General features: G+C 54.0%; 1 protein-coding gene across 6 annotated transcripts; it reads right to left on the bottom strand.

Moving 5' to 3' along the window:
- On the bottom strand, positions 1-27,222 carry CORO2B (coronin 2B). Of its 6 annotated transcripts, none has more exons than XM_048956227.1 (14): positions 27,168-27,222; positions 21,823-21,911; positions 18,382-18,448; positions 12,603-12,803; positions 4,955-5,071; positions 4,035-4,184; positions 3,664-3,828; positions 3,362-3,478; positions 3,005-3,109; positions 2,775-2,871; positions 2,246-2,358; positions 1,554-1,644; positions 1,313-1,452; positions 1-869 (listed from the first exon to the last, which is right to left on the bottom strand). In XM_048956227.1, exons 3-14 carry the CDS (start codon positions 18,430-18,432, stop codon positions 738-740), a joined length of 1,479 nt encoding a protein of 492 aa, XP_048812184.1. In that variant the 5' UTR covers positions 18,433-18,448; positions 21,823-21,911; positions 27,168-27,222; the 3' UTR covers positions 1-737. The 6 variants fall into 6 exon arrangements, with proteins under 6 accessions (XP_048812184.1, XP_048812185.1, XP_048812182.1 ...); XM_048956228.1 differs by lacking the exon at positions 27,168-27,222 and adding an exon at positions 26,908-27,014; XM_048956225.1 differs by lacking the exon at positions 27,168-27,222 and adding an exon at positions 25,009-25,247.

The following is a 27,222-nucleotide window of genomic DNA, read 5'->3' on the forward strand; positions in this document are numbered from 1 at the left end:
TTTGCTATCTTGAAAACATTTTATTTTGTCACTAGTCCGTGATAGCATAAATAATAGGCAATGACAGCACATGGAATGTAAAGACGGGGAAGCGTCGGGTATGGGGCACAACAAAAATCAACAGGGAGAAACCATTGCACAGGTAGTGCTAGGCGACTCAGCGACTTGATTTAGTGAAAAGAGAGGAACTAGCAGTATTTGGTGTGCGCTAAAGGCCTAATTCACAACCTGTGATTGTACACGTGGGTGTGCTGTGCCCTCACGCCCTTGTCCAGGGGCAAAGGAGGAGGTCAGGTCCCTCCGTGGAGGGGAAGGAGCAAAAATACCTCTGTGGTTAGGACATCCAGCCGTACTGCTCTCCATGTTTTTCTTTCAACATTTAAAGGAAGTGCTGCGTGACCACGCGCACAAACACCATTTGCAGCTCCCGCGCTGTGCTAACCCAGTTCCAGTTTAGCAGCCGAGGGAATCTCTGTCACGTTTTGCATAGGAAAAAGATTAACAGCGAGGAACCACGGTGCCCTCTGCCAGCTCCAGGGCAGCCGGTGCACCCAGCTCCCCTCCTTTGTGCTGGAGCTGCATTGAGTGCAGACGAGGCAACGAGGACTTGTTTCCAGTTAGCAGTGGGCTCTTGGCAGGTCACTTGACTTCTGGCTCGTATTCTGTGTAAGTGGATACAATAAAATTAAAGAGCGAGTATAAACAAAGAGAGTTTATTTATAAAACGTCCCTGGAAGTTAATTATTCTTCGGGCTGTTGCGTAAATTCTTCAGCTCCAGCTGTAGCTGGCGGATCCGAATGTCTTTCTGCGAGAGCTCGTCCTTCAGCCGCCGGATCTCGTCCTGCTGCCGGAAGAACATCCGAAGGAGCTGCAAGGAGATGGGAGCGGAGCTGCAGCGGGGCTGCTGCATAACCTCCTGCTTTGCAACCCTTCTGTTTTCCAACCCCGTTGCTTTTGTAACTCTGCTGCTCTTGCAATGCGACGGCAGCAACGCACTTCCTCCTTGCTAGGGTTGCATTTCCCTACCCTGTGTGTGCACCCTGTGAGAAAGCCAGCTTCCTCTATGTTTCCCCAGCATTTCCCAGTGTTGTTCCAGGAGGATTTAATTAAAAGAAAAGTCAGGAGCATCACACTGCTCATTTGGGTGCATCCACCAGGTTTAAAGCAGGATGCCCCAGGAATGCACAACTGGGAGCAGAGAGCCAGAGCGCAGCAGCTGGTTGGGCTGCAGACGAACCTTGCCCCCCAAAATGCCCCAGAAGGACCCAAACGACCAGCCTGGGGCCACACTAACAGCACGGTGCTCCCCACCTCGTTCTCGGTGCGGGGCGGCACGTTCTCCAGCAGGTCAATGCCATTCACCACCACGCTCTTCTTTTCTCTCACTGGTGCCTTGAAGACGATTTTGGATGTTCTCTTGTAGCCCTCCTTCAGCGACATCAGGATGGGGTCTGGGGGCAGAGCAGGGGCTGAGCGAGGGCTGCTTTTGGGGCTCCCCCCACTGCCAGAACTGAGCCACAGATGCCTGCAGGGCTGTGGTTCGTTCTTTTACCTCTGTTCACCCCGCTCAGCCACTCGTCTGGCGTGAGGGCCGGCTCCGTGCCCGGGGTCATGGGGTAAATGTCCTCTTGGTACGTCTCCGACTACAGAACAGGGAAATAAAAGCACCGAGCTCCATAAAGGATCCCATCCATGCACTGCAATTGCTCCCTCCCTCCATCAGCGTGCAATAATGCAGCCACGTGGCAGCATCCAGGAAAAACAACAAACCCATGTTTGCTGTGCTGAGTCAAACCAGAAAGAAAGCATCCCAGGGCTGTGCACTGAGCTCATGCTCTGCAAGGCAGCGATCCCAGGGCTGTGCAGGGCTGTACAGGACTTTCACCTTTGTCCCTGCCCAGTGCCACGCTGTGGAGGCCACAGGATGCATTTGGTCTACAGCAGGCAGAATAAATGAATGTCACCCATCAGGATGACAACAGAGCTGGAAAGTTCCCAAAGGGCCCTGAGCTCTGCTCTGGGCTGCAGCACTCAACTGAGGGCTGATGGATGCTGAGCAAAAGGCAGCAGCCAAGGGCAGAAGTGTACAGAAATGCACCTTTTGAAGATGTCCCCATCTTACCCACAGGTCAAACTCCACCCACTGGGAACTGTGTGTGTTGGAAATGTTACCATGGGAAGGTCCGAGGCTGGACCAAAGAAGACCCACCTGCTGGATAGGATGTCCACCCCTAGGGCACTCACCCTCCTTGGCACGATCATGGAGATGGGCTCGATGAGTCCCTTCAGGGTGACCAGCTTGTAGAAGCGGAAGACCTCACAGGCAGACACATCCAGCCCGTGCTTCGGCATCACCCCTGCGAATGGTGAGTGAAATAACTCCCCTCTAATAACCCCCAGTGCTGCAAACGCTGAGACCCAGCCAGCCAGGACCCCAAAAGGTTGTGGGTCACATCATTACAAGACCCACGTGTGGCTGAATGCATCCCAGTGGGGCAGAGAGGGGCTTTTATAGGGACAGTGGGAAAGGGATGAGCAGCTTTGATTGAGGAACAAGTGAGTGCTCCTGGCAGGGACCAAGGCTTAGCATCAGCAGAAAGAGACTCAGCAATGGGACGCTTTGGATTAACCCTCCATTGGCTGCCCCATGGCATCCAGCCCCCCCTCATGTCTGCTTTGCAGGATGCATCTACCAGCATCATTTCATTAAGCACTCCTGCGGTTGACCTTCTGCACAGGAAGGCTCAGCAGCGGGGCGAGCTGCCATCCTTACCCAGTCCTTTCTGCGGGGCAGGGGAGCGAAACTCCATCAGGTAGCTCAGGTAAGGCTTCTCTGAGCCAATCTCATAGTACCGAATGTTGCCGTCACCCTGGAGTGAGAAGAGTGTGATTAGAGCTGCACTGATCATGCTAACATCCCCTGGCCCCGACCTGCAGGGGATTTGTTCTGGTGTTTGCAGCACCAGCTCCCAGCATTGCCGTGCCGGCACCAAGCCCACAGACCTTGCCAGCTAAATACAGCATGTGAGTGTCTGCGTCGTAGAAAGGGAAGAGCAGCCCCGAGAGCCCATCGATCTCCTCCTCAATGAGGGGCATGGAGAGATCTTCCTGCACAATGGGAAAAATTGCTTTTAACCGTACAGCGATGGAGACGTCACAGGGTTTGCATTGCACTGGGATAAGCCCACTGCCTTCCAACGTAGTGCTGGAGGTTGGAGATGCCCTGGCTCCCATCCAGGGATGCAGAGCAGGGCACCCCAGTGAGGTTTGCCATGGGCAGGGCTCTCCCAGCCCCCCAGTCTGGGCATTTTGAGACCACCTTTAGCTGTGGTACCCTGAAAGGGAGTCCCAGCCACCGACCTGGTCCCAGAGCGCGATCTGCCGTGTGTTCCAGCGCGAGACCCCAGTGGTGAGCAGCCGCTTCGTGCTGCCCAGGAAGACCACGCGGTTGACACGGTGGTTCTTGCAGCTGGCTTCCTGCAGGACAGGGCAGGAGATGAACACCGCCAGGAAACCACTGCCTTCCCCCAGGCCACGCACCTTCCCACCTCCATTCCTATTGCTGCCTGTTCCTAGCTTCTACTGCGTTCCACCCAAAGGGCTGTGATGTGACTGGGGATCCCTCCTGTGCCCCTATTTGCAGACCCTTCCAGACCCCTCACCTGCAGCACCCGGCCGGAGCGCGGCTCTACCACCCGCAGCTTCTTGTCCTTGCAGGAGGTGGCCAGCAGGCTGCCATCCGTGTTGAAGGACATGCACAGGATGACATCCGTGTGGCAGTCGATCATCTTGACGGGCTCCCCGATGTCCAAGTTCCAGATGAGGACCTGTGGAGGGGGTGAGGCTGTGTTTTGGGCCATCCTAAAATTCATCTGGGTGCTGAAACCGCTTGCTCATTGCTTCCAAAGCCCTCAGCCCATCTTTATGGGGTCACCCCTTGTGCAAAACCAACGCCTACAGGAGGGTGCAAGGCACGGTGCATGGTTGCATTTTGGACACCAGGAGCTGTTTGCATGCAGTTCCCTGGGCTCACCTTGTAGTCATAGCCGGCGCTGAAGAGGATGTTGTTGGTGGTGGGGTGCCACTCGACCAAGCCAACGCGCCGGCTGTGCCCATACAGCTCCAGCACCGCCTCCGTCATGTTCCTCTTCAGGCCCCCCTCTGGGATTTCCCATATCCGCACCTGCACAGGACACATATTGGGAGGTCATATCCCCAGCAGGAGGGCAATCCTCCCTAGCAATGTATAGAAGTTATCATCTAAGGTGGGAGACAGCTCCCCATGATTCATAGCCATGATCTGCATTTCTTCCCCATTGAAACACTTCCTTGACAAGCTCTCAGTGACCAAAAAAATACCAATAAGTGGTGCTGAAGGAGAGGACGAGTTGTTGGGTGAGAGCATTCAGTGAAATGCAGTGTCTTTGTGAGCTGTCAAAAACTGGGTCACCCCAAAGCCTGGCTTCTGCCATGCAGAATGGGCCACGCTCCGCTCCCTTGTAGAGCCTTTTTCCTTTCCGTTACACTCTTTGGAATGGACTCGTGTGCATCCAGCAAATAAGGGGGAGGCAGATGTCATCTGATACAGATGACCTGATTCAGTGTCCCCCCAGTGGCAGGGCTGCCCTTGGCTCACACTGCTGCATGCACCAGGACACGAGCGCAGCCGCAGCCCTGCGGTCTCTGCTAGCAGGAAGGATTAATAATAGCACTGCTGTTGGGCTTGCAAAAAGCCATCACTGTGCACAGCTGTGCAGGGACACAGAAAGAGCAGCACTCAATGCCACATGGCACAGGGCACAGCAGAGGGGCTGATCCCCAGCAGCAGCCCCTACACCGATGGCACACGAGCTGCAGATGTGCACAGTGTGCCACACAGCTGTGGATTTGCACAGTCTTCCTGTTGCCCACTCTTTGCTCGCTGAGCCGTCAGCAGGGCAGCGCACCACTCACCGAGGTGTCCTCGGAGCACGAGGCGATGATGTTCTCAATGAAGGGGTTCCACTTGATGTCGAGCACATTGCCCTGGTGGCCGCAGACTTTGGGGTAGTTTGGCTCGATCCGGCCTGTCTGTGATTAAAAACGAGAGAGAAAATTCAGTAAAACAGCCCTGTCTTTTTAAGGCTGGAGCCCTAGCAGGAGGCAGCCCCTAGCTCACCAGGGTGCTCTTTCCCTGGGAAGGCTCAGCTGAACCCTGCAGGCTAAGAGGTTTTTGCAAACACAGGGCTGTTCCACATGAGCTCCTGCACCACTAGCGGGGGGGTTTGGTAAGAAATCTCTGTATGACCACTTGAAACCACAGACAAATAGCTGGGACTGGAGAGGCACCAACCTCATCCCTGGGCAGATCAACCATGAAGTGAATTAGGAAACAGATGGTATTTTCCTCCCAAACTTTGCAAGTAATCTCAACCATGGTCCATGTGTCCATGATATTCCAGTTACCAAATCCCCAGTGACTTTACTAACATGAACTCTCTTGCTTAATGATGCTAATAATGCAGCAGCTATCCCAGGCCAGTTGATGTGCTCCTTTCACATGGATGGAAACCCTTCAAGACCTTTCAAATGGTCGACGCTTGTCAGCTGGGTGAGGGAAGCTGCAGCAGAAAACAGCACACAGCTCCTGGTACAGCCTGATGCTGGTTCCCATTGCAGGTTGGTCCCATGAACCCCATGCACTGCTGTCAGAATCAGTCATAGAACTATGAAGTCAAAGTCATAAAACCATAGAATCACAGAGTCATAATAGAACCATAGAGTCATAGAACTATAGAACCATGGAGTCATGGAACTATAGAACCATAGAGTCATAGAACCATTGAACCATAGAGTCATAGAACCATTGAACCATAGAGTCATGGAACCATAGAACCACTGAATCATAGAGTCATAGAACTATAGAACCATAGAGTCATGGATCCATAGAACCATAGAGTCATAGAACCATAGAACCATAGAGTCATAGAACTACAGAATCATGGAGTCATAGAGTCATAGTCACAGAACCATGGAGTCATAGAACCATGGAACCATAGAGTCATAGAGCTATAGAGCCATGGAATCATAGAGTCACAGAACCATAGAACCATAGAATCATAGAACTACAGAGCTGTAGAACCACAGAACCATTGACTCCTAGTAATGGAGTCATAGAACCATAGAACTACAGAACCATAGGATCATAGAGCCAAAGAACCACAGATGCATAGAAGCATAGAATCATAGAGTCGTAGACAGAGAAAAATAGAATCATAGAGCCCAAGAGCCATAGAGCCATAGAATCACAGGGCCAAAGAACCACACAACCACAGAATCATAGAATCAAGCGCTCCTGCAGCCACACCAGGACCCCACAGCCCCTCCACATCCCATTCTGGCCCTTTCTGCATCCCTGGCACCCAGGAGGTGGTGGTGAGCTTCGAAGCGTGCAGGATAAGTAGGTCAGCGCGACACAGCCACTAAATATTTCATAGCCCTTCCAGCTCTGACCTTTCGGAGTATCGAGCTCCTGGCTTCATTTAACACGAACAAAGGAACACAGGCAGGATAACATGCTGCATTTTAAGGACCCACAGCTCAGGGCCGTGGCCAGGAGTGCTCTGAGCAGCTGGATCAGGCCCAGCGGCTCACTCTTGCACCGTTGCTGCCAGGAGGATTTATTTGAATTAATTTGCTCTCAGGAAGACACAGCCTGCTAATTGCAAGGCAAAGCGAGGCTGCTCACAGGGCCCAGCGCCTGCTTTCCATCTGCCAGTGGTACTGCCTACTTGCAGCACGGTGGTGCAGAAAGCCATTGCATGAGGCACTGGGAAACACGAGGGAAAATGAAGTGTGTGCACCTCAAACCCCAGCCCTGCAGCTCACTTCAGCAGGCACAAAAACAAGCATTTCAACTGGAAGTTGCACCAAGCTGCTCCTCACCACGCAGCCGTTGCAGCCGTGTCCCCCTCTGCTTCCCTTTGCCTACATCCCAACAACTGCACACACAGCAAGAAAGGCTTCACCTATGCATTAGGAAGTTTTGTTGTACTCAGTGGCAAAACCAGGCAATGGGGCACTGCCCACCACAGCAGAACTGCAGGGGGGGTCTGGTGTCCACCAGACATCAGGGAACCCCCTGGGCTCTCCATGCCGGGAGCCAGCAGCCGAGGTGGAGCACAGGGGCGGAGGGGATGCAGCATGGCTGTGCTTCATTAGCACTGAGCCTGCAGCCCCCTCCCTCCTGCCATCTCCTGGGAATTAATGGGATGCACAGCTCTGCTTTATGGGTTGTTACATGGAGCGCAACAGCAGACATCACCTCCCCTCACAGCTCACATTATCCAGCTTCCCCCCGTTTCCCTATTTGCAGGACACGATTAACGCAGCGTCTGGAGCAGGGATGCATGCAGCAGCTGCTGAATTCCAGGACGGAGCTTTTAGTTAATATGCAATCCCTTTAATTCTGAGCAACCAGCTGAGTAATTTCCTTTGCAAAGTAGATTTGATGGGTTTTTGTCAGAGTACATTAAGCTTCCAGGAGGACAGAGCAGGGTTGCTTGCTGGTGATGGTTTCTGTGCAAGGAGTCAGGAGTTTTAATTAAGACCAATTGAATACACGGAGCAGCAGTGGGCCGGTTCCCATGCCCAGGGCACCTCAGAGAGGGGAAGGAGCCTCGGGGGGAGTGGAAGCAGCAATAACAGTGACAAAAAGAGAACAATAATTATAAAATCAGGGATTCAGGGCAGTGCTTCCTGGGCGGCCTCTCCTGAAGGCACCTTGTCAGTGCTAAACCGCAGTGAATCCTAATCCTGCTCCGAGGCTGCATGGATCCCACACTGCCCAAAGCTCAGTGACCCAAATAGCAGCTCCTTAATACCGGGCTCTGCCTCCAGGCTCCAGCACTTCGGTGTTTTTCACAGCAGGGGTTGGAAGGAGCCTTGCACGGCTGCTGCAGCAACTGGGCAGGAGTGCTTTGCATGGAGAAGTGTTCGTGTGATGCTCACAGGGAAAAGGGGCAACAAACAATTCCTGCTACCACAAATGGTTCGGATGGACCAGGGGCACACAGAGCTCTGAGGGGGATGGACAAGTGGCACCAGGATGGACACACGACCCCAGGATGGACATACTGCTGCAGGACAGGGATGACTGTCCTAATGGGAAAATCCTTCCTTGTTGAGGCTCTGCTTCCACCTCCAGGACAAGGGGAATTTTCTCCTCCCCCTGCACTCTCTGCTCTCGTGCTGCTTTAGGGGATCAGGGAGGGCTGCCTGAGCCTCAGGGATTTGCAGGGTTTCCTCGGAAATCCTTGAGTACACACAAGTCTCTAGTGGCTGAGATTAAGAGTAAATACATTTGCTGCTGCCTTCTTTAGAGGAGGTCTCTCCTCCTTGAGAAGAGAGGAGAAAATCACACCAATTTTGCTGACCTGGGGCTGATTTCAGTACATGCAAAGGTGACCGCAGCTGACCCGAATTTCATTAGGAACCAGTTCCACCTGAGGCAGCATAAGCAAGGCAGAAACGGGACAGATCCTTGGCAGAGACCCAGAACAACCATGGGAAACAGTGCTCTGCCAGCACCGGAGCTGGGGGCTCAGAGAGCTGCAGGCACTGCAGGGCAGCACGTCTGCACTGGGGGTCGTCAGGGCAAGGAGAGGACTGGTCTGGTCACTGGGCAGCTTTGGGCTCTGCTGGTGATGGCACTGCGCTGAGAGGCAGTGATTGTGCTCAGCGTTTGCGCAGATCGTTTCCCCAAAGGCCATTCCCTTATGTGCATGGAGGGATGGATGCCACTCTTGGAGATGTTTCTGCCCAACAGTTGGATAAATACAGATGCCTGCAGGCTTTCCCTTCTGCTGCATGCAGCTTCCAGCACTTGTGCACCAGCAGCCACGTCTCTGCATGGCCACGGCCATGGGAAGCAGCACTGCTCAGGTCCATCCTCCTCCATCCTCCTCCATTCTCACTGCAGTTACCAGCTGCTCAGCATCCCCAGGGCTGCTGGCTCCTTCTATTTGCAGCCAAGCCATGCAAAGTGGAGCAGGAGAAGTAACCAGCATTGCTGCTTAGCACTTTTGCCAGGATGAAGGCTGAAATATCAGTCACTCCCCCTCCTTGGATATAAATACATTTATAGGCTATAAATGTCCATCTCCTGCCCAGCCTCACTGCAGCACATCCATAATCTGTATTTTGGGTAACAGCTACTTCTCCAGACACAGCAGACCCAGAGCCCTGTGCTCTGAAGGCCAAAGTAGGGCACACGGGAGCTCCGACAGCACTTTGCACCGGTTCAAAGCTGCAGCTTTGCCGCAGCAGTGTTCACCTGCCCCATAAAAGCAGCAGCTGGAATCGAGCTTGTTTAATTAAAGAGGCAAAAACCCATGCAGTGCTACCGTTAGATGGGACGACGGGCACTAAAAACTGAAACCAAACCCTTGTTTGCTGGGCACCCAGGACGGGGTTTCTGTTTCAGCCGGCAGAGGGTGCAGGCACTTGCGTGCAGGTCGGCTCCCCGGCCCGCTGCCCCCGCCGCTCTCGGGGCAGTGCGTGCAGCAATGCTGGGACATCGCTGCCACCAGCCCGGACTGCTGCCTTCCTTCTTTCCCCGTCTCGAGGTTACAAGCAGATGGCTCCTTCAGACCAAAATCAGGTCTGGAAAAATCGACAGAAAACCAAAGTATGGTACAAACCAGAAGAGAGTTCCGAGCCCTGAGCTTTTAGGTAGAAAAAGCCCTCAGGGCACTGCTTCATATTGAAGAGAAATACTGAAACCCACGCATTTTTTTCTTTGCAGAAAGCCCCAAGGAGCGAGCAGAGCATCCTCGTGCTGAGTATCCCCTTCCCTGCCACCATCAGTGGCTGTCCCCAGGGCAATGCCACTGGCACACAGCTGAGCAGATGCCATCGGCTCCCCAGGCCAACAAAGGCAGAGTGGGGGCGGATGGCTGCCCTGGGCACTGTGCCTGCTGCTCCGCTCAACAGCTGTCACTGTGGTTGGGGACAGGATGGGAATGGGATGGGGGGCAGGATGGGGGATACGGCAGGACTGCTCCCCGGGGGCTGCAGGAACGGTCTGCCCACAGAGCTCTTCCTTTCAGTTTGGGTTATGGGCAACACAGAAGCATCCTGGGGTGCTGTGGGGCCATTCGGAGCTCAGCACGAGGGATGGATGCCCATGGGCAGTGGGGACACAGCTAAAGGCACAGCACAGACTGCAAGCAGCAGCCCTGCCGTGAGCAGCAGCCCTGGGTTCTGGCTCCCTACATGTAAACAAAGCCTCCTCCTATTGTGTGAGCTTTGATTCCAAACCCAGAAGATGCAAAAAGGCTCTCGGCTCTAACAGCGCAGTTAAGCCCATTCTGCACCAGATGAAGGAAAAGAAGGAAAAGAAGAAGAGGAAAAAGAAGGAAAAAAGGAAGGAAGAGGAGAAGAAGAAGGAAAAGAAGAGGATGAAGGAGAGGGAAAGGAAGAAGAAGGTAGACATGTCACCTCCAAATCCCATTTTTCCTACTGCTCTGTGGCTCCCTCATCCACAGCCCTCCTTCCAGAATGAAAGAGGGAGGTGCTCCCAGAAAAATACATGGGATTTCCTTCCCAGTTCCACAACTTCAGCTTCTCTGAGCCCCAGGTCAGGCCTGGGAATTGTCTGCACATTGTTTGCTCTCGAGGAGGGTTCTGCTCCTGCCGAGCACCCAAAGGCTTTCAGTTGCAAGGAGCTGAATTTCTGGTGTGCAGAGGAACATATGGCCCAGCGTATGCAAACACATTCACATTGGTGCTCACAGCACAAAGCAGAGCATTTTTCTGGGGAAGATTTCTGGCGAGAACAGAGGGCAGAAATGTAAAAATAAAATTTATATTAAAAAAAAAAAAAAAGAAGAAGAAGGAAAAATGGCAGCAAATCAGACCCCGAGTAGATGCGCAGTATCTAGGTTACCTTAATTATGTTCAGCTAAATATGGATGCCAATTAATTAGGTGGCTGCTGATTTCCAAAGAAAATTAGTTTACTCTTAATGAGCTAATCAGCTCCTATTTAAGAAAAATAATGAAATTATTAGGTTGTACAAAGGAGCGTGCAGCCAACTGACACGGAGAGCCAAGGGGGCTCCAGTGGGGACCATCCGGCAGCAGCAGTGCACCGCAGCGCTGGGCTTCTCTGTGGGCCAACCATCCCTTCAGAACAGGTTGCAAATGACAGCCTGGCATTGTGCTCCATTTGCCAGGAAGAAAAAAAAGAAGTGAAAAAGAAGAGTAATTTGCTGGCAAATTAGGGTTATGGCTCAGGATTTGGGATGGCTGCATGGGGCGTGGATGGGTGTGCTCTGAGCTCGGGGCGCAGGCAGGAGGCAGCGATGCAGCTCCGCCAAAGCTCCTTGTTTGCAGAATATTAATAAGAGTCAAGCTGCGTGCCGCAATTAAAATGCTGATTATGATTTCTTCCATCTGTAGCTGATGCTACTCGGGAAATTAAATAAAAAGGAAGGAGAGATGTGGATGTTACGTGGGGAAAAGTCTGGGAGAGAAGCAGCCGTTGCCCACAGCTCCGCATCCCGCACTGTGCTCTCAGAAGGCAGTTTTGGGGAATCAGCTGAATTTCCAAGGGTTTAAAATTGCATGAATGGGGGATGTGCAGATTGGTTTGGGCACTCATGCAAGAAGCAGAGGGAAGCTTCTGAAAGCACAGTGCTGCAGGGGGAAGGAGTACATGCTCTGATTGCGTCCATAGCACAGAAGTGTGCCCTCGCCCCAGTGGCAGGCTGGAGAGCCAATGTGAATGGAGGAGTGCTGATGTACTGGTGTATTTTTGTTCCTCCTCATCCTCCTCTCGCCAGCTCTTAACAATGAGGTGACGTCAAAAATGGCATTTCTGGAGCTGTCAGGTTGCTGCTGCAGATGAGTCACAGCCAGGACCTGGGCAGACACAGGCTCAGCTCGGCTGTGCTGGCTGAGGAAGCAGAGCTTGTCTGCAGGCCTTGCATGGGGATTTTGCAGCAGAAAACCCAGGCGCAGAGCTGTACTCCCCCTATCTGGCTGCCCAGAGCACCAAGCTTTGGGGTGGGATGGGATGGGATGGGATGGGATGGGATGGGATGGGATGGGGTGGGATGGGGTGGGGTGGAGTGGAGTGGAGTGGAGTGGGATGAGATGGAGTGGGATGAGATGGGGGATGGAATGGGGTGAATAGACTAGAACAGAACAGAGTGGAGTAGGGAAGGGTAGAGTGGAATGGAATGGAATGGAATGGAATGGAATGGAATGGAATGGAATGGAATGGAATGGAATGGATAGGATAGGATAGGATAGGATAGGATAGGATAGGATAGGATAGGGTAAAGTAGAATGGAATGGAATGGAATGGAATGGAATGGAATGGAATGGAATGGAATGGAATGGAATGGAATGGAATGGAATGGAATATTTTCAGTTGGAAGAGACCTACAAAGACCATGGAGTCCAAATGCTGCATTTTCTTCCTAAAGAACAAATCCAGTTCCCTAAGGCAACCATAAATCCTGACTTCGCCACAGAAGAAGCCCCACTAAGGAGATCAGAGCCGGGCACATGCTGCAGGACAGCTGGGATGCTCCGAGCAGGAGCATGGCACTCACCTGCTCCAGTGGGATGACGAGGAAGGAGCCGCCGCCGGCACTCTCGGTGACGATGGCGAGGAAGCGGGCGTTGACGGCGCAGAAGTGATTGTCGTGCACGTTCTTGGTGATAGGGATGCCATCGAAGCAGTGCTCCCTGCTCGCCACCTTCCCGTAGACATTGCGGAATTTGGAGCTGCGGTACTGCGGGCGCCATGACATCTGTGGGGCAAACAGCGCCGTCAGCATCGCCGCCAGCAAAACCCCCTCGTGCTGCTGTTCTCCAGCTCCTGTTGGGCAGCGCTGGCCGCACCACGGCCGCTGCTCATCGAGGTGTGGCCGGGCAGAGCTGTGAGCACAGCACCCTGAAAAAATATTGGGGTTGTCCCCGCTGCAAGATGCAGCTCCCAAAGGGCACGGAAAGGCTCCGCGCTGCTGCGGAACTGCGGGCGGCCGCCTTTTCAGCATGCACGGCTCATCGAGGAGACAGCACGACCACTTCATGTGCGTATGACAAAGGAATTAAGGCTTTTAATGCGATGACTTGGAAATGGATTAGGCCAAACCACATGAAAGCATGCATCGGTGCAGAAGGAGAGAGCGCAGAATGAGCGAGCAGCAGAGAGCTGTGGGGCTGCATCTGCTCTGCTCCTTTTGCACAGCTCTCCCCTTGCATTCCCCACTTGCCCTGCTCCCTGCAGCAAGGTGCACACAGACAGGAGGGCAATACTGCTTTTGCTGACCACTTTGCTTTTTGTGAGTAAAAAGAAAGCTGCTTTCAGCTCCATCCAAACAGTCGGAGCAGCGTTCTCATAGCTTCTGATAAAGGCACGTGAGCACGCTGGGTCACCTGCAGTTCTCAGCAAGGGGCAACCCCAGCAAACATCCCCACCACTGCAGGGGCTTCCTCCAAGCACAGGACTGTGGACAACCCAGAGCAAGGCATGCAGGAGCAGCATCTCCCAAACAGGGGGGAAGAATGCTTCAAAGTGTAGGCAGCAGTGTTTCCACCTCTAATGCATACAACAGGCTCATTACCAGGCTTAACGCAATGCTGGGGGCACGGGACAGTAAATCTCCATCTGCATCGCAGGGCCAACAGCAGGAGGGGTGCAGCGGTGAATCCTGCACCCATCCATCACACCAAGAGCTGCATTTCCCAGCCCTGCAGCACCAGGAGCATCCTCTGCAGGATGCATGGCCAGCGTTGAGCATTGGCCCTGAACCTGTGCAAAGTCAGCATCAGGAGGTGGGCGCACAGGTTGGCTGGGTTTGCACCCCGCAGCATCGGAGGCGGTGCTGCAAGGGAAGGGGATGCAGATCCTCGGGGATTTACCCCACAATGAGAGCAGATGGGCTTTTTATTTCAGGATGGAAACGTTTCTGCTGGGGGGAAAATGCAAACTCACATCCAACAGAGCGCTGTGAATCAGTGCCAGATCTGCCCAAGCGGTCAGAGCACGGCAGGTGAGGAGGAACCCCAGCACAGCCCAGGATGCTTCTTTCAAGAGTTCCACTACGTTTTATCTTTTCCTTTTGCTGGATAGATGAGTTCCCATTTTGAAGCTAATGTTAACATCTTTATATATAAAGTTTAAAAAGCACACAGGATTTCTTTTAAATAGCTTTCAAGCTCTCTGCTTTCTCCCTAGATGAGGCTTTTCTCCCATTTCTGCCATCCATGCCACTCTATTCCTATTGCAACAGAACCACAAATCCCACCTGAAGGCCATTTTCTTCCTATTTCCCTGCTCAACTCAGCTGTTTCTTTACATCTCCCCACACAGGAGGATGCCCTGGTCGTGGAAAGAGGGGCTCCTGATCCTCCTGCATCAAGCTCAGCTCAACGAGCTGCTGCCAAATGAAGCATCACAGCCCTGAGCTCCAAGGTGCAGATCCCTGCCCTCTGGGTATGGATGCACACCGCGCCACCCGCCCCAAGCAGAGATGCATCTTTCAGGATTTCAGCATTTTTGCTTTGCTCTCATCTCTTTGTTCTTTCACCCCAATCCGGGCGTGCCTTCATCCCACCCTGGGAGGAAGCAATCGGCTCGAGAGCGCTTTGCTGGCCAGATCCCCAGCGCCATTCCTTCACCCTCAGTATTTCCTGCAAACAGCAGCCAGCAGCCCCAGGGCTGCAGACAGCCCGGAAACGGCAGCAGAATGTCGGGAAACGTCTGGGGGCTGCACAGTGCCCCGCTTCCTGCACATCCATTGTTCTGGCAGGCTTCCCTGCTATAGCAATAGATCTTCATGCTGCGGGGTGATGCTGAGGTCCCCACGCTGCTGTGCTTTGGGGATGCGGATGGAGGGGGGACGCGGTGACTTGGGCACCCTGGAGCAGCAGGGAATTGCAGCTGGTGGGAGGTTCTCATGCCATTGGAGCCTTCTGGATCGGAAAATAAAAATCTCAACATCTTTTGCTGTGCTCCAATGGCCTGGGTCAATGGAAATGCTCCCAGTGGGGGCCCAAAGCCGTTCCTCGTGGGGATGCAGGAGGATTTTCTTGCAAAAATGAAGCAGAGAGATCTTCTGGCCAAGAAAAAGAGACCTTTTCCCATTGCCTTTTCCATCTGTCAGGCTCATTCCAGGGTGAGGAACCATCAGCAGTGACAAGGATGAGTGGGTGGCCCCACAGTGTGAGACCCCCAACCAGCACAGAGTCCCCCAAGGCTTTAGGTCACAACCTCGTGCTGGGAACCTGGCACCCAAGGGGCTGCAAGCAGGGATGTATTCCCAACAAACTACGCAATTTCACAAGAAACCAAGAAACACCATTTTGCTATGGAAGATTGTTGCCCACCAGTCCAATTTCCCCACCAGGATGAGAACAATCTCCTACCCCACGGTCTGCACAATGGGGAGGAAAGCAGCCCCTTCCCCAAAGGATTTCAACTCAATGGAGACAAAGGAAGAGGAAATGCTGGAAAAACCTCACAGCCCCTCTGCTTCCTCCCGGGGCAGTGGGAGCTTTGCTCAGGATGGAGCACAGAACCCCTCGTGTCCCACAAGGCATGGGTGCTCTGGCAGCAGTGCAGCAGTGAGCGCTGGGGAAATCCCCCCAAACTCACACTGAAATATAGCATTTCCTTCCTTCCCCTGCACTTTTAGCCCTGGCTTGATGCTGTTTCAGGCAGCCGATGCTCAGAGCCAGACAACCCCACTAAATTTAGCAGCCACGTGCAGCACGCCCTGGCCATCACCTGCACTAAGCCTCAGCATCCCCAAAGCCCTGCAGCAGCTCCTGGCCCTGCACAGAGCTCTGCAGAGCCAGGAACACTGCTGGGAGCTGTTACCCAGAGCGGCTGTAACCTGACGGTACATAATTCTTAGGAAACTGCCTCTTGGAGTAATTCTATACATTCTGCTGAGGTGAATGGGCATTTTATTTTTCCATCTCGATAGCTGGGAGGCGTTGCAAGAATGCTGCTGGGTTTTTGGAGCTGTCTCCGCCCATCTCCCAAATCAGAGCAATGTGCCACTGTTCCCAAGGTTTGCTCCAGCTCTGCTCTGTGCTTGGATTCTGATGCTTGCTTTCATTGCAGAGCCCCTCCCTCGCTTCAGGTTGAGCAGAACTTCCATGAAAAACACGACGGAGCTCTTTGAAGAGAGGCACTGAAATAAACCCCATCCCCAACCACGCTGCTCCACAGAGGCCCTAGACCTCATGGAAAGCTGGGAATCTCTCCGCTCTGCTCCAGCTTTTGTCAGATTATGGCAATGTTTTACTTCTTTAAGTACTTGAGGGAAAGAGCACGTCCCGAAATCCCACTCTGGGAGAAGGAAACCTCTTCCACAACAACAGTTAGAGCAGGAACCATGCACGGCTGGAGCAGATTTGGGGAGGTTTTGGTGGCTCCTGTGGCACTTTGTAAGGAAAAAGGACACCGCTGAAGGTGCACCCTTAGGAGAAACCCTGCCTTGTCTGGGGCATTTGTTGGTGCATCATTTTTGTGCCAATCCTCAGGAGCAGAGAGTAGGGAAGCACACCCAGGTCCATGGCACAGCTGCTATTAGCATCTCACCCCACCATCGCCCCACTGCACAGATCTGTGCAGCAGAAGAACAGCAGCATGAAATGTAGGTCAGGCAGGAGGGGATTTTCCATACACAGCAGTGCTGGATGGAGGCACGGACACGGAGGAACCTCATGCAGGGAAAGGACAGGCAGCTTCCTCTCCCACAGCATCGCCTGGTCGACACTTTGGGGCTTTACAGAGCTGCACCTATCGTGGAGCTGCACCGTGTGTTGTGGGACAGCTGGGAGCAAGGAAAGGATGAGTCCGTGCAGGAGCAAGGAGCACAGGGAGCATCTCCAGCAGCAGTTGCATTAAAAGTAAACCAAAGCGACACACAAAGAACCTTTCTGTTTTCCAGGCTTTTCTGTTTTCCAGGATGAAAAGCTCTTCTGGAGATGCTGTGCCAGGCTCCCCTGCAGCCCCACGTCAGCTGGCGGAGCGCGGCACACAAAAGCCCATCGCCCTGGGAACAGCTCGCTGGGTAATGGGAACAAGGAGCGAGGCCCAGCCCCTGCCTGGGCACCCATCTGAGCTCCTGGCAGCCCCAGCCTTTGCCTACCAGCAGCAGCAGGGCCCAGCTCTTGTCTCCGTGGGTTTATTTTTAAATGCGTCTTTTCAGGCGTTGGGAGTCTTGGCAACAGCAGCTGAGGAGCAGAGCTTGTGCAAAGAGCTCAAATGCTGCAGTGGGCAGTCACACAGCAAAGCCTGCCGTCATCCCTTAAAGAGCTGTGTGTCCTCTGTGCTGCTCGGCCTGCCTGCACCCTGAGGTTCTCAGGGAAAGTAATCAAAGAAGCATGGAACCACAGAGGTTGGAAAAAGACCTCCGAGGTCCCCAGCCCCACCATCCCTCCACGTCCCCTGTGCCCCTCAGTGCCACTTCCCCATGGTTCTGGAACCCCTGCAGGGATGGTGACTCCACCACAACCTGGGCAGCCGTGCCATTTCAGAGAAGAAATGTTCCCTGATATCCAACCTGAGCCTCCCCTGGCACAACTTCAGGCCATCACTTCTCACCAGCACCAGGATGTACCAGCACCAGCCTCACGGTCAAGGAAACTTCAACCTCTTCCCAAGGGGCTTCCCAAGCCCCTTCCCCTGTGCCCCAAGCGTACATACTGGCCACGGATTGATGTTGGCAAGCCGTAGGATAAGCCAGTGGATTTCTTCCATTTGGAGGGGAAAACACAGGAGCAGGAGGGACCTGGGTGGGACGGGATGGTGTGCACACCATGCCCTGAGCTGCATCCACCTGAGCTCCTCCAGAGCTGCTCCATGCACAGGTAGGGTCTGTGGTGTCAGAATCCACTCTGTGCAGAAGAGCTCGGAATTACACAGTGCTGTGCTGATAAGATCCCGGCGCTGCCTACGTTACTCATCAAATGCTTATTGTTCCTTGCACGTTAGATTAGAGCCAAACAAACGCTGATCTTAATTCTCCAGTTCCCCGATGCTTCTCAATTCAACCTTGAAAACGGCTTTTGTGCACATTAATGGCTTTCATGCTAACGAGGCACAGCGAGATTTAACATTCCGCCACATCCGCTCCTCATTTTCATGACAATCCCGACATGGAAAGCAGCGCGCATTGCAGCGCGTGATGTCACCCAGCCCCGAGCGCACCGGCGGGGAGAAGTGCCGGGAGCGGAGCACAAACGGAGCACATCGTCGTGCAAAGGGCCTTTCCGAGCCGCTGGTTCTGGGGCCGGGCTGCCCTCGCTGTGCTGCCGTTTGGATGCATCTCGGTCACAGCCTTCTCCAAATGCCCCGCGCGGGACACTCACCAGGCTGCCGTGCTTGCTCCCCAGCACGCTAGACTTGTGCAGGTCCCTCATTGACTCCACAAGATCTCTGTGCAGAGAGGGAAAGCAAAAACATTCAATTCGCCAGCCCGGGGTGGGGGCTTTCGCCAGCAAACCCCACGCAACCCCTGCACACCCCGGGGGACTGAGAGTGGGCATCTCCCACTGCTCTGCCCCAGCACACGCTGGGGTCGGTGCCCTCCGCTCCCAGGGGATGCTCTGCACACTTTGGATTCCAGCCCTGAGCATCCCCGGTGATGTGGCCACAGATGTGGGGGTGCTGGGGGAGAAGTGTGCGCTGCTACCTACTTTCTTCTAGGCAACAAAGCACAGAGATGACTTCGGCTCTGAGCCCGGCCCCAGGAAACACCTGTGGGCTGCAAGAAACACCGTAATACGTGCACTGAGCAGGGCCCCGAGGAAGCTCACACAGCTGTAAAGCAGGCTCACAGCAGCAGCAGCTCAGGGCACAGGCTGCATCTGCAGAGCGCATCATGGCTGAAGGTTGCATTAAAATAATAATAATAACAATTAGGGATTCTCGTTGAATGCACTGTGCTTTTATCATGGGGTTTTGCAGAGCAGGAGTATCAGCTTTGGTGTGGCCTGTCTGCCTCCATCCTGCAGGGCTGGCGTAGTTACGGCACCAAGCCTGAAGGCAGTATGAGAGTGCTGGAGGAAGAGTGGTCCATGCTGGGATCCCAACGCACGGCTGGGATTGCTCTGCCCTGGCCATGCACTTCCATGTGCATTGGCATCCCCATGCATGGCAGCATCCCTGTGCACATCAGCACCTCTGCTTACACCACATCCCTGTGCAGAACAGCACCGACCACCCCCCAGTTTCATGCACATCTGTACCCCAGCAAATGGGAGCTGCAATGGCAGGGCTGCCCCAAAGTGCTGTTTCCAAAGTTGTGCCACAGTATGGGGTGTGCATTCAATAGCTGCCAGACCAACCTCACCCAGTGCCCCGAACACCAGCAGCTATGGCCACAAAGCCTCCCCAGCAGTGCCCTGAGCCAGCAGCAATGCTGTTTGTATGTGATGTTGCGATGATATTAGCGCTGGAGCAGGCAGAGGAGAGACCAGGGAGACTCATCTTACAGACATGAAGGATTTATCCCATTGACACAGCCTAGGCAAAGCACAACATGAACATTTCTGAAGCAGTATCTGCCAGACGAGTTTTTTTTCCAGTTTGGAAGGAAGTGCCTGGGATTTCCCTTGAGCTCAACTTGTCAACGAGTTCTTCAATCCAGAGACCACTGACTGCATGGGAATGGTCTCCACACTGCTGGGAAAGGCTTTCCCCTCCATCCCCACCCCTCCTGCTGCACTTCCCATGCACTTCCCACATGGTCCCAGCCCGCAGCCCCCTTGGGGCTCCATGAAGCCGATCCATTTGATGCAATCCTAGCAACCCCGTGGCACCCAGCTCAAGCTCAGCATCCTGCCAAGGCCCCTGAGCTGCCCATGCTGGGCTGTGTCCCCACATCACGTGGGTGAGCCCAGGGCCACCGCAGAGGGACAGTAAGAAGGGACACCTGTGTGATCAAAGGATGCAGTGGAGCTAACCCAAAAGCATGCTGATGGCAGCACTACTACACACCTCCGGGCACCCCCAGGAGGTCACCCCACATCCCAGACCCCAAAGCAATCACCGTGGGGCTGTGCCCCCTCAGGAAGCTCTGGGCCCCGTGCTGGGAAGGAACAGCAGCCCCACGCTCACCGATGGTTCATGTAAACAAGCACAGCTTTCCTCCCACTCTGTTTCCCAACTCCTTCCCACCCGGCGAAGGCAGCGGAAATGTTTTGATGCAGAACAAAGGGACGGGGATGAGGGCAGTGCCCCGGGTCACTGCTGTCCATGGGACTTTGCCCTTCTCTCCCTGAGCTCACAGCTCCTTGCAACAGGGAAAACACAGAGTGCTCGTTCCCAACCTGAGAGCTTTTTAAGACATTTAAAGAGACGAAATGCTCTTTCCATGTAATGAGGACAGGTTTCACATCGGCGCCAGCAAATCGTGTCACACATCACCCAACACAGAGCCAGGAGCCTCCGTTACAGCAGTTCTTCCATATTCAAGGAGAATGAGTGGGGTGACCGATGTGCCAAGAGAAACCCTCCAGTGGGAGGGAGCCATAAATCCATCCCCTGCTCAGCTCACTGCTTTTTGGTTAGGGAGAGCTGGAAAGTCATATGCATTGGTGAGAAGTGAGAGAAGGGCAGCTTGGAGGGAGTGCTTGGGAAGATGCTATGGGATGAGGACAAAGAATTGGGGTAAAAGGGAACTGCTGGGAGCTCCGACATCAGTACCTTCATGGCTTCTTGCTGAGCCCCAACTTTGTAAGAGGAATAAGCCCAGAAGGTTATTTGTGCTGCAAAGAGGGTGCAGTGGGGTGAGCAGCACAGGCCAAGAGACCCCACGGCGCTGAGGTCCCTGTATCCCCATACTGTGGTCCTGGACAGCTGAGCTGCTTCTGCAGAAATTTTCCCCAGCAGAGGGGCAACATGTATCCAAAACAAAGCAACAACAACAGCAAAACAAAACAAAACAAAACAAAACAAAACAAAACAAAACAAAACAAAGAAAGGAAGGAAGGAAGGAAGGAAGGAAGGAAGGAAGGAAGGAAGGAAGGAAGGAAGGAAGGAAGGAAGGAAGGAAGGAAGGAAGGAAGGAAGGAAGGAAGGAAGGAAGGAAGGAAGGAAGGAAGGAAGGAAGGAAGGAAGAAAGAAAGAAAGAAAGAAAGAAAGAAAGAAAGAAAGAAAGAAAGAAAGAAAGAAAGAAAGAAAGAAAGAAAGAAAGAAAGAAAGAAAGAAAGAAAGAAAGAAAGAAAGAAAGAAAGAAAGAAAGAAAGAAAGAAAGAAAGAAAGAGAGAAAAACAAATGCTATCTTCTGAATGCTTCATGCTGCAGAAATGTCCTGGCCGTGCAGGGAAGTGCCAGTGAGAGCAGGGCTGTGGGAGGCAGCACAGCCCCCCCTGCCAACCCACACCAGACAATCCCAGCCTTGTGTTTGGGGATGGGGGGGACGTCCCCAGCAGCAGAATGGAGCTGCCTTGCTTGGGGCAAGCAAGGAACCCTCACCACTGATCTCACAGCATCCCCACCCTGTGCTTTTTGCTTGCTCTGCCACAGCCTCCACTCCTGTTTTCCTACTGAGCAGACGACGCTGCAGCGTTGGATTTCGCTGCAATCAATACAGTGATGGCAGCAGCCAAAGCTCTTTGCTCACAGGAATCGATCTGCAGCCGCGCAGCCCCCGAAAGGCGCCGGCATCCATCAGGCTCTGCCCACAGGGATGCTCAGCACACACTGCTCCATCAGCAAGACGTTCTGCCAAAATTGGCTGTTTCCATCCTCTCAGATTCCCTCCCCCACCCCCCCAGCCCCATAGGTGTGGGCACAAAGCTCCTCACCTGAGCTGCTGGGCTCCGTGGGCTCGTGAGGCACCGCCTGCCACCTGGGACTGGCACGGGGCTCAGGGGGTCACGGGCACTCCTCGATCCTGGAGGAAGGGAAATATCAGTTATAGCAGCACCCACAGCCCACAGTCCCCTCCCAGCTTCCCATTTGCAATCACTGCAAAGCATGATGCAACCCTGCAGCTTGCAGCCGCTCCCCCACCAAAAGACCAAAGCAAAAGATGCTCATTGGCCCTGGAGGTAAAAGCACACGGTTGTCTGATTGCCTGCACAGGGCAAACCTGCACATGGCCTGAGCACAGCAAGGTGGGCCTGGGGAGCTCTGAAGAGATGGACACTGTTGGATGCTGATGTTGGGGTGCACCTGCAGAGATACTTTGTGTGCCTGGAGCAGTGCTTGTAGGCATGGAGTGCAGGGAGCAGAGCAGTGCTGTTCCATCCAAACATTCCCACAGCTGCAAAGGGACCTCATCCCTGCAGCCCTAAGGGCTTGGTGTTTGGTGACCACCCCCATCCAGCACTCCCAGGGTCCAGTTCCCATCCCATCCAACGGCCATTTGACCTGGGAACCAGCCTTCAGGTCCTGCCCATTAGCAAAGCCTGGCAGCACTCACTCTAATACGAATATTAATGGGGCTGACAGCCGGAGCTTGGTGCAGGAGGGGCCAGACACCTCCATACGGGCTGACAGCTTGCCTGGGGATTGGCACAGCGGGGTGGCGGGGGGAGAAACCACCCTGTGCCAAGGGGAAAATCCCACACTGGGGGCTGTGGTGGCAGAGACCACACGTCCTAATGATGAGCAGCTCCCTGTCCCCAAGCAGGGGCTCTGCTGTCCTTGTCACCTGCTCAAATCTGGGCTCTCTGCTTTCTGCAATGCAAGCGCCGCCTCAGGTCCCAGCCGTGCTCTGTGCTCAGTGGCTCTGCCACCACTTGGTGACAAACAAAGGAGGGAAGGAGCTGTGGGAGCCGAGCTGCACGCTGGGGCCCTTCCAGGCTGTGAGCGATGCGATGCAGATTGGTGGGGGCTCCAGCAGCTGGCTGCAGCACGGAGCTTCTGCCTGCTGCCAGATTTCTGTAATTGCACACTGACTCGGGAGATAGGAATCCAGGATCCGGCTACTCCATGCTCTCTGCTTGCGGGATAATGAATCGAACTATTCATCATTTGATAAAATTTCCATGAGAAGAAGAAGGGGGGGGGGAGGTGGGGGCTGTGACCCCGCGTTGCATTCTGCGTGGTATGAATTACAGCCCCCAGCGAGCCTGCTGGCTGCAGCCAGGCCACGGCAAAGCCTCAGATTAATGCTGCATTGAATCACAATTAAAACTCATTAAAAAGCCGTGGGCCAGAGGAGTTGCCTTTGATGAGAGTCACGCTTCTGGAAATGGGGAGCTGCCATTTTTAGACTCAAAGCGGTCCCTTATGTGTGCTCCCAGCCCCCAGGAACCCCAGCAGCACTGAAGATGAGTGAACACAGCACAGAAAGGAGCGCGTTGTGCTCCATGCAGTACTGCTGCCCGTGCCCTGGCACTGGCACTGGGAGCAATGCCATCCCATCCCTCCTTCCACGGCCCTACACACGGTTATAGGACATCCCCCAGTTTCCTCCAGGACTCCCCAGCCCCTGTTCCCTTTGAGATGAGTGCTGGTAACATGACTGGTGCTGTTTCTCAAAGCTCAGACAGTAGTGCATTCAATGTGGCTTTTAGTGAACTGTCTGCAAAGACCTCCTGGCTGTTTCTCCAGAGACAACGTTGAGCTGTGCTGCCCAAAGCCCATTTCTAACACAGCTCTGCCCGATAGCACAGCCCGGTGCCTGCAATCAAATCTGCATCCATTGAACCAGCATCAGCTCTACCATGGGATCAGCGTTTGCCCCAGGCACTAAAACTGCCCTTAATGACAGCAGAGGACAGTGCCGCTCACCACGAGGGATGGCATTGCCATACTCCCGGCCTCCCAGTTAAGGCCTCTGCGTTAATTACTGCTGACCACGTTCAGTTGCATCACTCATTCACTATCTTGGATCACGACAGATTGTGGATGCAATTTCCTCTCCGGGTTTTTTGGTTTTGGCTTCATCTGCTCACGAACTAAGAGGATAAGCTGTTATCTAAGCAGCGTAGCTTGATGACTAATACCAATTAATAGATAATAAAGCCAGAGGAGACCATAGGGTAACTACATCTAATGCATGCCACAGGACCTCCCAGACTGCATCCTATTTAAACGGTGCCCTTTAGAAAAACCTCCAGTCATTTTAAAGCTATCTTTCCCAAATTAATGCTCCCTCAGGCCCTCGTTAATTTGTGTTCATGGTTAATTGTACTCCAGCCTTTTGAAATAGCTTCTGGCAGAGGGTAGGAGCTGGGAGCACCACACCAAGCTGGCCCCAGCCATGCAGGGTGTGGGGTTACCCAAGTTCCTGACAAGCACGGCCCTCCAGCAATGCCCAACTTGCAGCAAAAGCCCTTTATGCATAATGGATTTGGACTGTTTGTCTGCTTGCACACAACAAATCCCAAACCCAAGCCCCAGATTTCCCCTAGGACAGCTGATCTACAGCAGGGATGAATTTGCCCAATTCCTATAGCACTTCTCACGTTGATGGTTCTACTGCAGAGCCTGGAGAAAGCAGAGCTGGTCTGAGGGAGCATGGCACAGCATGCAGGGCAACACAGTGCAATGAAACACAACGCAAGGCAGCATAACAACACAACACAATGCAGCAATGCAATGCGATGCAACGCAACACAACACAGTGCAATGCAGCACAACAACACTACACAGTGCAATACAATGCAATGCAACACAGTGCAATACAGCACAACACAGTGCAATGCAATGCAACACAGTGCAATGCAGCACAACAACACTACACAGTGCAATACAATGCAACGCAACACAGTGCAATGCAGCACAACAACACAACAGAGTGCAACTCAGTGCAAGATTCCTGGCATTTGGACAGATCCCCAGGCAGGAGATGTAGGCTCTTCCTGCATTTCAATCCATCCTTCTCCATCCTATTTAAAACCTGACTTAACTCTCCTGGGTAGAACACTCACATTCCTCACCGTGGGAGGGAAGGGGGTGGCTCAGGATGTGGATGAAAGCAGCTCGTTCCACATCCTGGCAGTGCACGCCTCGCCCCCTCCTCGCTTTCCCCTGCTCACCCCCACAGTCAGAAGAGCCTTTTGTGCCTCTCCACGCTGGGTTGGCTCCGAGATCGCTCTGCCTGCTCTGGGCACCTGGACCTGCTCATCAAATGGATTTTCCCGTAGGCATGAATCGCAAAGTTTGCCAACGTTTCCCGTTGCTTCTGTTTCCAGCAGCTCCTAGGAAGCGGCCCCAGCATGGGAGGAGCTGCTGCAGGAACGCTCTGAGGGAAAATTCCCACAGCACTGGGACTCACTGGACACCTGCACTGGGGAGGATGCAAGGAGCCCTTTGCTTTCCTCCCCACAAGGACACAAACACAGTTCCCAATCTCTGAACACTCCAGAGCTGTCCCCCGTGTCACCTTGACGGCAGCTCCCTGCAAGCAGCCCAGAGACACAAACAGCAATCTCCTTTCCCACGGGTGTTTGAGTTTTTTGCTTTTCCTCCATCCACACACCCCGAGATGAGCCGTGGCTTCGGGTCACATTTGCCACTGCAAAAAAAAAGCTGGGTCTGTGCCCTGACCTGCTGAAAGCCCCTGGCACTGATGTCACAGCAGCTCCACAGCTCTTTGCCTGCATCAGGACCATCCATTCCGCAGGAAGCAACACCCATGGGGTGCGCTGGAGCTTTACATTGCTTTGGTGAAGGCGCACATTGTGCACACAGTGTGGATCTTCCCAGCATACACCTCTGCTCCCTGCAAACCACCAGCACATCCCTCACTGTACAACCGAGCATGCTCTCCTTACAGCCCTGCCTTTTCTCTGAATGAATCTGTTTGCACTTTGGAAATAAACGAATAAAAAATCTGCTAACAAGCACGACTAATTAATCAGCTCGCCTGGACGTGCGACTCCTTAACTGCAGCCCTGCTCTTTCAGCCTTTTCGTTCGGCCCATCAGTCCCTCTCTCAGCACCCACAAGAGCTGGGAACACTTTTTTCCTTCAGCATCCACAAGTGCTGCTGGCTTTGTCCAGCTGGCAGCAAGAGCAGGACGGCAACAGCGCGGTGCGCATGGCAATGGCCGGCAACAAACGCTGGTGCCAGCCCAACAAAAGCAAAGCAGTGAAACATAAGTTATTTGTTAAGGACTGAGACGCAGGGTGGGGGGGTTTCCTCCCCCTCTGTCTCTTCACCAGCATCAGCCTAGAGCTGCTTTGGGCTCTTTGGTCATGAGCAATATCCCCATCACTCTTGTGCCAGTGTGCGTGCCCCCACCACATCCCTTCCCAGCAGGAGGCCCTCACATGGGGTGACAGACAGCAAGCAGGACACAGCTGCCATGTCTTCTCCTTGGCTACGTCCCATATGGGGGTTCATTAGGTGACCCCCACCCTGTTTGCTTCCACTTGCCATGCAAGGTTTGTTAGTTCAGCACCGCACCACACTTTGTGGCAATGGGCGATGGGCAAAGCTTTGTCTGGGCCTGAAGCAGAGCCCAGAAACAGAGCTGTAGTGCTGCACAAGGCTGAGAGCCCACACCCTGACACTGAGGCTCCAGCCTGGACCCCTTTGCTCCCAGACCTGCAACATGGCCCAGCACACAAATCACAGCACTGCAGTGGGACGCTGCCCGGACCCCCAGCAGCAGCACCCAGCACGGCTCCCTGAGCCCACTGTGGGATGGGCTGAGTGGCAACCGCTGCTCCGGGGGCACAGGGAAATCGTAGGAAAGAAAGACCTTCCTCCTCTGCAGCGTTGTGGGGAAGCACCTGAAGCTGCTGCAGCAGTTAAGGGGCAGATTTGGGGATCGAATTCCCGCATCACTACCCTGAGCACCGGGAAGCTTTGCACAGGATGGGTTCCCTCCACCACCTCCGAGCCCCCTGCAGCCCGCAGTCCCCCCAGCCGATCCCCGACCCCCCCTCCCCAACCCCTTTCTACCCCCCCCTCCCAAGCCCGCAGCCACCTGTAGAGATCCGGGCAGCAGCTGCCGAGCAAAGCGGCTTAACGGGGCCGCGTCGGGGGGACGGATGCTCGCGGCCACCCCCGGCCAACGCCTTCCCTCCCTCAAAGGGTTAAAACTGCAGCACCGCCGCCAGGGGCCGAGCGAAGCTGCCGGGAACGGTCGGGCCCCGCTGCCCCCCGGGCCCGGAGAGCCGAAGTGGGAGCGGGGAGCTGGGGGAGCATCCGCGGGGAGAGGTGGCTGCGGGAAAAGCGGCTCCTTACCTTTGTGACAGTCATGCAGAGCCGAGAGGAAGGGTGAGCGAGCTGTCCGGGGGGG

This window comes from Lagopus muta, chromosome 10, assembly GCF_023343835.1.
Source record: "Lagopus muta isolate bLagMut1 chromosome 10, bLagMut1 primary, whole genome shotgun sequence".
NCBI classification, from domain to species: domain Eukaryota; kingdom Metazoa; phylum Chordata; class Aves; order Galliformes; family Phasianidae; genus Lagopus; species Lagopus muta.

Bases quoted from the DNA above. Each gene is read 5' to 3' on its own strand.
- CORO2B (XM_048956227.1), bottom strand. From the start codon at position 18,432: ATGAGGGACCTGCACAAGTCTAGCGTGCTGGGGAGCAAGCACGGCAGC. The intron at 3,110-3,361 runs GTCGGTGGCTGG...CCCATTGTGCAG, and splicing joins AGATCGCGCTCTGGGACCAG to GAAGATCTCTCCATGCCCCT. The intron at 2,359-2,774 runs GTAAGGATGGCA...CACCATTCGCAG, and splicing joins TGCCCCGCAGAAAGGACTGG to GGGTGATGCCGAAGCACGGG.